This window comes from Hordeum vulgare, chromosome 6H (genome assembly GCF_904849725.1).
Source record: "Hordeum vulgare subsp. vulgare chromosome 6H, MorexV3_pseudomolecules_assembly, whole genome shotgun sequence".
Classification (NCBI taxonomy): Eukaryota; Viridiplantae; Streptophyta; class Magnoliopsida; order Poales; family Poaceae; genus Hordeum; species Hordeum vulgare.
In genome coordinates, this window is record NC_058523.1 from 556,405,044 (window position 1) to 556,417,776 (window position 12,733).

General features: G+C 50.9%; 1 protein-coding gene across 1 annotated transcript; it reads left to right on the forward strand.

The window, feature by feature from the left end:
* The first annotated feature begins 8,278 nt into the window (after positions 1 to 8,278).
* Positions 8,279 to 9,238, forward strand: LOC123404185 (wheatwin-1-like). Its single transcript, XM_045098100.1, has 2 exons — positions 8,279 to 8,638; positions 8,852 to 9,238. The coding sequence occupies exons 1-2, from the start codon at positions 8,378 to 8,380 to the stop codon at positions 9,026 to 9,028; spliced, it is 438 nt and encodes a 145-aa protein (XP_044954035.1). The 5' UTR covers positions 8,279 to 8,377; the 3' UTR covers positions 9,029 to 9,238.
* The last annotated feature ends 3,495 nt before the right edge of the window (positions 9,239 to 12,733 follow it).

The following is a 12,733-nucleotide window of genomic DNA, read 5'->3' on the forward strand; positions in this document are numbered from 1 at the left end:
CGAGTGATGTCTGTCTCGAGCACCTCCATCTTCCTTCAGTCAAAGAAGATCCCTTCACGGAAGAACCAGTACAACCCAAGAGAGCAACAGATCCGACCGGAGTCGATGTGCCTGTTGTGGTTGATCTAGTCACAGAGATTCTAGTAGTCATTCCCGATTGGACTGTGCCGATCGTGGCATATATCCTGAGACAGGAACTTCCAGAAGATGAATTCCAAGCCCGGCAAATAGTTCGCAGGTCGAAGGCATTCACTGTCATTGACGGTCAGTTGTTCAAGAGAGTGTTTCAGGCATCCTCCAACGTTGCATTTCCCCAGAGGAAGGACAGTTGATCCTAGAGGATATCCACTCGGGTACCTGCGGCCATCACGCTTCTTCGAGAGCAATCGTCGCCAAGGCGTTCAGAGCTGGATTCTTCCGGCTGCAGGCTAACGAGATGGCCAAAGCTATGGTCGACCGATGTGAAGGCTGTCAGTTCTACTCCAACAAGTCCCACAAGCCAACATCTGCGCTAAAGACAATCCCACTTGTGTGGCCATTTGCAGTTTGGGGATTAGACACAGTCGGACCATTCAAGACAGGCCAAGGAGGCTACACACATGTGTTGGTGGCAGTCGACAAATTTACCAAATGGATAGAAGCCAAGCCCATCAAGAAACTCGATGCCTCAACAGCTGTCAAGTTTGACAGGGACATCATTTCCAGATTCGGGGTGCCTCACAGCATAATCACAGACAATGGGACAAACTTTGACTTGGACAGGTTCAAAGGCTTCTGTGCGAGTCAGGGTATCCGAGTGGATTTTGCTTCCGTAGCACATCCGCAATCCAATGGACAAGCTGAGCGTGCGAATGGACTTATCCTTCAAGGTTTGAAGCCTCGACTCTTGCGAGAGGTAGGACATGCTGCTGGTGCATGGGTCACCGAGTTACCTTCAGTACTTTGGGGCCTCCGCACCACTCCAAACCGATCAACGGGGCGATCGCCGTTCTTCCTCGTCTATGGAGCAGAAGCGGTCCTTCCGAGTGACCTGCTTCACAATGCCCCGCGAGTCGAACTCTTCTCCGAAGCCGAAGCGGAACAAGCAAGGCAAGATGGAGTCGATCTTCTAGAGGAGGAGCGCGAGATGGCACTCACTCGCTCAACAATTTACCAGCAAGATCTGCGACGCTTTCACGCACGTCACGTCAGGAGTCGCACATTTCAAGCTGGTGATTTAGTGCTCCGAGTGGATCAGCAAAGACCCCACAAGTTGGCTCCGGATCATTTCCAAGCTGCTGAACAACGGAGCATACATACTCTACAATATTTAGAGGGAGACAGACGAGTCGGGCGCATGGAATGGAGATCTCCTCAAGCGTTTTTATACGTGATCGTCGACTGAAGCAGTGTAACGAACAAGTTTGAAGAAATAATATATTCAACAGATGCAGTTTTGTGCAGATTCAGAGTTCTCACACACACACACACAAAAACTTAGCTGTGATCCTGAATCGCCTAAGTACTAACTTCCTCCGAGTGTGCACTATACGTCGCACTCGGGGACTTAGCTGTGATCCAGAATCGCCTAAGTATTAACCTTCTCCGAGTGTGCACTACACGTCACACTCGGGGGCTTAGCTGCGATCCTGAATCGCCTAAGTATTAACTTTCTCTGAGTGTGCACTACACGTCACACTCGGGGGCTTAGCTGCGATCCAGCATCGCCTAAGTATTAACTTTCTCCGACTGTGCACTACACGTCACACTCGGGGACTTAGATGTGATCAAGAATCACCTAAGTACTTACCTTCCTCCGAGTGTGCACTATACGTCGCACTCGGAGACTTAGCTGCGGTCCTGGATCGCCTAAGTTCTAACTTCCTCCGAGTGTGCACTATACGTCGCACTCGGGGACTTAGATGTGATCACGAATCACCTAAGTAGTAACAACCTCCGAGTGTGCACTATACGTCACACTCGGGGACTTAGCTGCGGTCCTGAATCGCCTAAGTTCTAACTTCCTCCGAGTGTGCACTATACGTCGCACTCGGGGACTTAGATGTGATCAAGAATCACCTAAGTACCAACCTTCCTCCGAGTGTGCACTATACGTCCCACTCGGAGACTTAGCTGCGATCCTGAATCGCCTAAGTATTAACCTCCTCCGAGTGTGCACTATACGTCGCACTCGGGGACTTAGCTGTGATCACGAATCGCCTAAGTATTAACCTCCTCCGAGTGTGCACTATACGTTGCACTCGGGGACTTAGATGTGATCAAGAATCACCTAAGTACTAACCTTCCTCCGAGTGTGCACTATACGTCCCACTCGGAGACTTAGCTGCGATCCTGAATCGCCTAAGTATTAACCTCCTCCGAGTGTGCACTATACGTCGCACTCGGGGACTTAGCTGTGATCACGAATCGCCTAAGTATTACCATTCTCCGAGTGTGCACTATACGTCGCACTCGGAGACTTTGCTGTGATCAAGAATCACCTAAGTAATAACTTCCTCCCAACGTGAACTATACGTCGCACTCGGCGACTTAGCTGCGATCCTGAATCGCCTAAGTCTTAATCTATTCCGAGTGTGCATTACAAGTCCCACTCGGGGACTTAGACGTGACCAAGAATCACCTAAGTCTTAATCTTCTCCGAGTACGCACTAAGTGTTCCACTCGAAACAAAATTTCAACAAAAGACTAAATGTTTTCATTCCGACAACATAAGTCTAAAAACAATAGCTGACTCACTGCGGATCAAGATTACCCGCACCGATCTAAAAGTATGACGGCCAACAGAAGTGGCCACAGTATCTTACAGGTAAACACTCGGCATACCGAGGATAAAGTTTTATCACGCGTCAGCTGGGCCGGCGTCAGGACTAGAGGGCTCCACAAAAGTGTCCAAGTCGATTCCATCGGCGATGCGGGTGGCAGTCTCAAGGAACGTCTCCATGAAGTCTTCGAATTGAAGCTTCTTCGTGTTGGCGACCTTCAATGCTTTCAGCTTATCTTCTCGCACCTCCTTGCAATGGACTCGGACCAAGGACATCGCAACGTCAGCACCGCAACGCGCTGCCGATTTCTTCCAGGATTGCACTCGGTCCGGAATCTCCTCCAGTCGCCCTAACAGAGTCTCCATCTCCTGCCGCGACTCGTCTTCCGGCCAAAGCTCCTTCTCAATGCGGCCGATGACTTCTCTCAGTCGGCTGACGAACGGACCCACTTTGCCTACACGGATATGCGCCCGGAGCAGATCCCGGGTGGCGTCCTCGCCGAGTGGCACATTGTCCTTCATGGACCGCTCTACAGCCGCCGCTTCAGCTTCGGCGTCACCACAAAAATCTGCACCAAACGAGCAAACAGACAGTAAAAACCGAGTGCTCGTCACACGGTACAACCACTCGACAAAGCATAAGACTTACCTGCCAGACGAGTCATCATCTGGACAGCCCAGTCGTTGACATACTTCTCCTGAGCTGTCCATCGTTTGTTCCGAACAGCCATTTGATTGTGCAGTTCAGTCCTCTGTTTCTTCAGTCTCTCCACCTCCGCCACCAACGCCCTGTTTGCCTCCAGCGCCTCCTCCAAAGACTTCTCTCGAACTTCCAGCACGTCCTTCATGCCGGCCATGGCGAGCATTGCAGCTTCCAGTTCACCAGCATACTACTTCCTCTCCGCCCTCATGGCTTCGTAAGCAGTTCCCATTTCACAAGTTTTCTACACCACGAAACAAAGGGTAATCAGCAAGTTTCTCAATACACAGTATAAGTTCTTCAGACCCCTGCCGACGCAAGCAGTCGACAGCGGCCTCGGGGACTACACCCAGTGGGTTCACTGAGAGTGACCCCACTGGCATGCACCTCAAGCAGGCCCGCCCTATTGAGATGCATGTTTTCACCTACGCCTCACGGGCTAATACTACTCCACCTGCGTGCAACTTACTCTCGGAGACTCTTACCGCAAGAGTGCTCCGACTGCAATAAGTACTCGCACTCGGACATATTCTCTACGGACACAACTAAACTAAACACCAAATGTATAAAGACAACTGTCGGTGCAAGCACTCGACAGAAGTCTCGGGGACTACACCCACTGGGTTCACTCGGAGTGAACCCATTGCAAACAGCAGACAACATCCAGTGAGTTACAGAAGAAAAGTAAGTACTTACTAGACTACTTACTCGGATGTCATCGCGCAGCTCCAAGCTCCGCCGGTACAAGGCCGCAACGGAGTCATAAGCCCTCTTGGCCTCTCCGGCCATCAGCTCCGCCTGGATCATGGCCCCCTTGGCCGCCCCCACCTGCTCCTCTGGGACACACCGAATGCTGAATTCAGACGAACCGGGAATCGTGGGAAGTTCCTGGGGCATCCCAAGGTTCGCCCCAGTAGGTTCCTCACCCACCGGTACCGGTTCAGTCGGTGGAGCCACTTCAGTCGGTGGAGGCACTTCGGTCGGGGGAACGTTGACGGCAGGGGCGGCAGCAGGAAGAGCGGCCTCAAGGACAGGCTCCAGGACAGGCTCTAGGACAGGCTCCACGACGGGGTCGGCTCTCCCCTGATCACCCTCGTCCAGGCAGATCGCCCCTGACAAGCCAAATAACATAACGCCTCAGAAAAAGAAAAAGATGGCGCAGTCTACAGGAATAAAATACCCGATTCTCCCACAACATACCTGGTTGAGACGAAACGACGTCGTCCGTGTCCATGGGGTCGTCCCCTTGGCAGGCCAGCGAGGTCGCAGAAGTGGCAACCCTGTCGAGTGAAGTCCATTCGACTTGTAAAGCAGGAGTTCACTCGGTCATCAGAAAGAACTGAAAGTCAGACTCACTTACGTGGAGGTGACGGGGATGGCCATCCTCATCCGCGGCAGAGCCTTCCTAGGTTTGGGCCCACTCGGCTTGGGCGCCCTGGAGGACTGGCCTGCAAGTTCAGCGGCTGCGTCCCTGGCCCTCTTGATTCCTTGAACACTCGGTACCGCCGGGGCAGCAGGCGGAGCACTCGACGACGTAGGAGGGGCTGAAGGGACGGCAGGCTCATGCCGACGCTTACTCCGATGCTCTGGCCGCGGAGGTGGCGAATCTGGCTCTTCATCCTCTTCCTCTTCCTCGTTGTCTTCCTCCTCCGACTCCCCGCTGTCGAAGACGTATTCGGCGCTCTCCACGCTCCCCTCCTGGCTGCCTTCTTCCTCCTCCTCCTTCGGATTCCCGTTCGAGACGGGGGAAGACCAGTTGGTCCACTCCTGCATGAGGTTCAGTCGGAAACATTAAGCGTCACATGGAAATATAAATAAACGACTGAAATCAAGACAGTTCAATGCACTCGGCTAATGCTACTCACCTGATCCGGTGGAGGGTTGTCCGCGCTGTAAGGCGTCACTCGGCGGGCTCCTTTGGGGTTCTCACAGGGACCCGTGATTTGGAGCACCCATGAGGTCACCTTCTCCTCGAGAATGCCCTCCACGTTGGTCCGAGTGGAATCTTCGGGCCCTGTGTAGTGCCACATAGCATGGTGGCGGGCCTGCAGAGGCTGGATTCGCCGACCGATGAAGACTTCCAACAGGTCAATACCGGTGACCCCCCTCCTGACAACATCCACGAGTACCTCGACCAAAGGCTGGATGTCGTTCTTCTCGGCTTTCGAGAGGGCGAGTTGTTTGGGCGGAGCAGGGCGGTCAAGACTAAATGGAGGCAGTCCTGTCGACGCGTTCGGACATGCTATGTCCTGGCAGTAGAACCACGTCGACTGCCAGTTCCTAACCGACTCGCTCAACTGGAGAGCAGGGTAGCTGCTCCGACTCTTCTTCTGAAACCCTAAACCCCCGCAGAGCTGGAGGAGATGCGTCTTGTCATCCGACTGACTAAAACGTTTGATGGTTTGAGAGCGGGCGGAGAAGATATGTTTGAATAAACCCCAATGGGGGGGCAACCGATAAAGCATTCGCACAAAACAATGAAGGCAGAAAGGTGGGCGATGGCATTCGGAGGGAAGTGATGGAGTTGAGCACCAAAATGATTCATGATGCCTTTGAAGAAGGGAAGCGGGGGGAGAGAAAAACCTCTGTGAACATGGCTGAGGAGCAAGACGCGCTCCCCCTCCCGTGGCGCCGGCTCGACCTCGTCGTCCGCCGGCAGCCTCCAGGACTTATGCACGAGCTGGCCGTGCTCTACCAGCTCCAACAGGTCCCCCTCCGTCACCGTGGAGGGGAGAAAGTCTCCCTGGATCCACCCCGCCGGCAACGGCCGCTGCCGCCGCTGAGCAGCCGCCGCCTTGGTCTTCTTCTTCTTCCTCGCCTCCATCTTGCTGGTCTGACCTTTGGTCATGGCGGCGACGGTGAGCTCTCGAGAAGGAGGAGAAGAGAAGGGTGTATGGGCGCAGGAGATGGCGAGGAAGACAGAGCAAGCAAGAGCAAAGAATTCGGCGAGTGTAACCGAAGGATCTCGTCGCCCAGAGTTAAATAGAGCACCGAATGGGTCGCTGGCGAACGGGCCCAGAATCTTATCTTCCCAACCAGTCGCGGCGATATGAGTGGAGGAGTTGAAGGTGCGAGGATCGAGGAGTCAGGCGCTACTCGAGCGCGCTGACGTCGCCCCCGCTAAGCGCGCGGAACCCGAAATTTGAGATCCCGAAAAATCCGCCGCTGTCAGTTGTCCGGTCGCATCAAAAGATGCCGCGAAAGCACTCGGTTCCTGACAGTCTGTTTCGCAAAACACCTTCACTCGGATCATTGGTGAGAGGAGATAAAATGGATAGAGGCAAGCAACGCCCAAGCCGAACCTAGTCCAGTCGGATTTGAACCTCAAGCACTGCTTCGACGTTTCAACCCCAATCCATTCGGGGGCTAATGATGGGGTCATAGTCCTAGGGTAGGGTCATAGGCCTGCCCTACATGTCCTACCCAAAGACTACCCAACACAAGGGACAGTACCTTAAGTATGCCCCGACTGTATTAAGGTACTCCCATCATCCAGTCGGTAACTGGCCCAGAATCATCCAGTCGGAGACTAACATTCGGAGAGCACCGGGCCTACCGACTGGATACATTCGGTGCGTCGTAACCTCTGTGGAGAGAAACTGCTGTACGTTTCCGGGTGCATTTACTAGCATTTAGAGCATACGTTACCTGTAGCGTATGCATTCAATCGTCACTACTCCACCCTTGAATCAGAATCGTTGTGGAGGGCAGCGCACTCTATATAAACCGCCCTCCCCCACTGGTAAAAGGGTTAGCAAATCTTTGTACTCCATATCACACTCGGTAACAAGCTCCGAGAGCACTGAGACGTAGGGCTGTTACCTCCACCGCAGAGGGGCCTGAACTCATACAACCTCGCCGTAGCTAGGACTCTGCCCATCTCATTCGTACCCTACACATCTACTGTCAGGCTTATACCCACGACATCTAGATACATCTATTCCTATGACAAGTATTTTCGGACGGAAGGAGTATAATCCGAGCTTATTTTGTTTGAAGTTTTCTTTACCTGGCTCTCCGCAACTGCATGCCTCTGTGTCCTTAAAAGGTGCATAACAGCCCGTCAAAAATAAAAAAAGCAACTGCATGCCTCTGTCGAGTCCGGCATGTTGGTGAGAGCTGTACTCTACATGGTTTTTCCTACGGATTTGACTCTCGGCAAAGGTGCAAACAGTGGGCGAAGCCCATGTTTCAGTAATGCATTCTCCACAGCTTCTTCCACTTCAAGTTTATTTCCGGGTACAGCCCAAGCTAGCAAACATGTCGGCCACCCTTTCTTGAGCTGGGCGGACAGGATCATGGGGCCGTTATTGGCGCTAGACTAGTACTCCTACTTGTATGATTCAGCATGATCGACAAGAAAGACTGACCGGATATAAGGTGCTTAGCTGAACACATGTACAAAAATATGTGCACCGATAGGGATAGGGAAAAAGATCCGAATTGCGTGAAAATGCATCAATGAGTTTAAGAGGAAACTGTTTTGTTTCCACAAAATTTCTGGTCAAAATGAGCCAGCCAAACTGCATGCGCGGAAGATGTCTCCGTCCTCCTTGGCCCATCCATGGATTTCTTCTTCGTTTTGTTGGCGCATGCACATGATTCCATTTACTGCGTGGAAGATGTCTCCGTCCTCCTTGGCTCATCCATGGCCGGATTTCTTCTTCTTTTTGTTGGCGCATGCACATGATTCCACTTCCAGAGATCGATGTGGAAAAACTGTACACGGAAAAAGAAAAGTCCACCGTACGTGCCGCTGCTTCATCGATCAACTCCCTCTATATAATGCTCCGGCCCGGCCGGAAGAGGCTACTCGCATCGCCCCCGGCCGACGTCCTCTCGATCGCCGCCAAGCTGCCACTGACCATTGCATACGTATACACATCCTGCCTGATCCCAAGGAGAGTAGATCGACGATGGCCGGACGTGCGGTACTGGCGGCTGTCCTGCTGTGCGCGTTGGCCGCCATGGCCGCGGCGCAGTCGGCGTCCAACGTGCGCGCCACCTACAACTTATACAGCCCGCAGAAGAACAACTGGGACCTCAACACCGCCGGCGTCTACTGCGCCACATGGGACGCCGGCATGTCCTTGGCCTGGCGCTCCAAGTACGGCTGGACCGCCTTCTGCGGGCCCGCCGGGCCCATCGGCCAGGCATCTTGCGGCAAGTGCATCCAGGTAAGTTCTAGAAATTGTCATGTTTGCACACTAAATTTGTCATCGCTGCGTCAATATAAACTGCCGTAAAAAACTCAGATTTGACAAGCCTATATAATTCCAATGTTAGATTTGTACGGTTTCCGTTAGGAATAACCTCTTTACTCTATTCCATGAACATCATCATGTTGACGTGTTCGCTACCGGGTTTACTGTCTGAATCTGCATACATAGGTGACAAACACGGCGACGGGGGCACAGATTACGGCGAGGATCGTCGACAAGTGCAGCAACGGCGGTCTAGACCTGGACTTAGACACGGTGTTCAGCAAGATCGACACCGACGGAGTGGGTATGCAGCAGGGCCACCTCACTGTCAACTACCAGTTTGTCGACTGTGGCGACAACTAAGAAGAAAGAATTGGTGCTCCAGCCCTATGGAAAATAATATAAATTGGAGTACGAATAATGACACGCTTCCACGAATTGTAATCACAATCCTTTTGTATGGCTGGACTAGGAAACAATTACAGACCAATGATATATAAAGATGTCGTCTGTTGAATGTGGGATATTATGGACTTCTTCTTTTCTTGGTCATAATTAAGTTTTGCATTTTTATTTCTTCTTGCACCTAATTTCAGTAGGTTAAAGTTGACTTTGCAGCACTTAATAATCTGGGGAGATTAATATAATAAAACAGTGTGTTGATTGCTCGTAGGGAGGTGCAAATCTGATGGTTGAATTAGTTCAGTTCCACTAGTAGAAAACGGGCCTTTGGCCTGGACCCTTTAGTCCCGGCCTCCCTCTGGGCCGGGACTAAAGGCCCGACCACGTCGCCCCAAATTGCAATGCCGCTCACGAGGCTTTGGTCCCGGACCGTAAGGAGCCTTTAGTCCCGGTTTGTGTCTCAAACCGGGACTAAAGGGCTACGCGGTGTGCAGCCCGCATGTGCGCCACCTTTAGTCCCGGTTTGTGTCTCAAACCGGGACTAAAGTCCTCTGCCTATATATAGCACAACCCCCCTCTCCCCTCTTCCTTGCATTTTTCTTGGATGGAAGAGTGTGGGTGTGTGCTAGCTCTCCATTTTTTTATGCACTAGAGGTGTTTGTTGAAATGTGTGTTAGAGCGATGCCGCTTCAGTTCACCGAACACAACTACGATAGGAGATGCTCGAGCCACGCTTAAACCTCTTCCTCTTTATTTCTACTTATTCTAAAAGGTTAGCAACTATATTTCCTCGTTTAGACCGTGCGGTACTAATTTTTAGGATCGTGATTGTATTTGATATACTTTCATATAACGCAGATGAGCCATCCATGGATGTACGGTGATCGACGCACAACCGCTTACAGAGAAGGCGTGCATTCTTTTCGAGATGCAGCCGATGCGAACAAGCATGGTGGTGGCTATATGTTTTGTCCATGTGTTGAATGTCGGAATGAGAAGGATTACACTTCCTCAAGAGTCATTCAGAGCCACCTGCTTCGGTCCGGTTTTATGTCGGGCTATAATGTTTGGACCAAGCACGGAGAAAGAGGAGTTATGATGGAAGACGAAGATGAAGAAGAAGTGAACGATGACGACAACTACCGATCTATGTTCCCTGAGTATGCTGATACCGCAATGGAAGACAATGAAGAAGAAGATCAGGATGAAGAACGGGAACCAGATGAGCCCGCTGATGATCTTGGCCGGGTCATTTCTGATGCACGGCGAGGTTGCGACACAGAAAAGGAGAGGTTGCAGTTCGAGCAGATGTTACAGGACCACAACAAATTGTTGTACCCAACTTGTGAAGATGGCCAGAAGAAGCTGGGTAGCACACTGGAATTGCTGAAGTGGAAGGCAGAGGCCGGTGTGACTGACTCGTCATTCGAAAAGTTGCTGGTACTGATGAAGAAGATGCTTCCAAGAAAGAACGAATTGCCCGCCAGCACGTACGAAGCAAAGAAGCTTGTCTGCCCTCTAGGATTAGACGTGCAGAAGATACATGCATGCCCTAATGACTGCATCCTCTACCGCGGTGAGAAGTACGAGAACATGGATAAATGTCCGGTATGCACTGCATTGCGGTATAAGATCAGAAAAGATGACCCTGGTGATATTGAGGGCGAGCCACCCAGGAAGAGGGTTCCTGCCAAGGTGATGTGGTATGCTCCTATAATACCACGGTTGAAAAGTCTGTTCAGAAATAAAGATCATGCGAAGTTGTTGCGATGGCACATGGAAGATCGTATGAAAGACGATAAGTTGAGGCACACCGCTGATGGTCGGCAGTGGAGAAAAATCGAGAGAGAGTTCCCGAGATTTGCAGCTGACGCAAGGAACTTATGGTTAGGTCTGAGTACAGATGGCATGAATCCTTTTGGGGAGCAGAGTTGCAGTCACAGCACCTGGCCCATTACTCTATGTATCTACCACCTTCCTCCTTGGTTGTGCATGAAGCGGAAGTTCATTATGATGACAGTGCTTATCCAAGATCCAAAGCAACCCGGCAACGATATTGATGTGTACCTAAGGCCATTAGTTGATGAACTTTTACAGTTGTGGGCCGAACCAGGTGTACGTGTGTGGGACGAGCACAAACAAGAGGAATTTGACCTTCGAGCGTTGCTTTTCGTAACCATCAATGATTGGCCTGCTCTTAGTAACATTTCAGGACAGTCAAACAAGGGATACAATGCATGCACGCACTGTTTGGATCAGACAGAAAGTATATATCAGGACAAATGTAGGAAGAATGTGTACCCGTACAATCGTCGTTTTCTTCCGCCCAAGCATCCCTTAAAGAAAAAAGGCAAGCATTTCAATGGCAAGGCAGAACCCTGGGGGAAGCCTGTCATCCGTACTGGTGCTGAAGTATTTGATATGGTCAAAGATTTAAAAGTAATCTTTGGAAAGGGTCCTGGCAGCCAACCTGTTCCTAACGGCCCTGATAAGCGCGTACCCATGTGGAAGAAGAAATCTATATTTTGGGAGCTACCCTACTGGAAAGTCCATGAGGTCCGCTCGGCAATCGACGTGATGCACCTGATGAAGAATCTCTGCGTGAATATTCTAGGCTTCCTGGGCTTGTATGGGAAGTCAAAAGATACACCGGAAGCACGGGAGGACCAGGAACGTCATAAAGGAAGAGATGGCATGCATCCAGGGCAGTTTCAAGGGCGTGCCAGCTACACTCTTAATAAGGAAGAGAAGGAAATCTTCTTTGAAGTCCTTTTCAGTATCAAGGTCCCGACTGGCTTCTCGTCGAATATAAAGGGAATCATAAATATGAAAGACAAAAAATTCCAAAACCTAAAGTCTCATGACTGCCACGTGCTTATGACGCAATTGCTTCCGGTTGCATTGAGGGGAATTCTATCGGAAAATGTTCGCCTGGCAATTGTGAAGGTATGTGCATTCCTCAATGCAATTTCTCAGAAGGTAATCGATCGAGAAAGTCTATCAGGGTTACAGGTTGATGTGGTCCAATGTCTGGTCAGCTTTGAGTTGTTGTTCCCGCCATCCTTCTTCAATATAATGACACACCTCCTAGTTCACCTAGTCGAAGAGATTAGAATTCTCGGTCCTGTGTTTCTACACAATATGTTCCCCTTCGAGAGGTTCATGGGAGTCTTAAAGAAATATGTTCGTAACCGTGCTAGGCCAGAAGGAAGCATCTCCAAGGGCTATGGAACAGAGGAGGTCATTGAGTTTTGTGTGGACTTTCTTCCTGACCTTAAGTCGATTGGTGTTCCTGAATCTCGGTATGAGGGTAGGCTCACAGGAAAAGGCACACTAGGAAGGAAAGAAAAAGTATGTATGGACGGGCATTCTTTCTCTCAAGCACACTACACAGTTCTACACAATTCCACCGTGGTGGCTCCGTATATCGTGAGACACAAGAATATTCTACGCTCCGAAAACCCGGGGAAGGCTGACTCTTGGATTAAAGGGGAACACGAGAAGACTTTCGGCAGTTGGTTGCAGACACATCTCATGAATGACGACACCGTTGGAGATCAGCTGTACTGTTTGGCCAGGCCACCATCTTCGACTATATGTATTTTCAAAGGGTATGAGATAAATGGGAATACATTTTACACGGTTGCCCAAGATAAAAAGAGCACC

Coding starts and splice junctions, on each gene's coding strand:
- LOC123404185 (XM_045098100.1), top strand. CDS start 8,378: ATGGCCGGACGTGCGGTACTGGCGGCTGTCCTGCTGTGCGCGTTGGCC. Junction 8,639..8,851: donor CTTGCGGCAAGTGCATCCAG/GTAAGTTCTAGA, acceptor CTGCATACATAG/GTGACAAACACGGCGACGGG.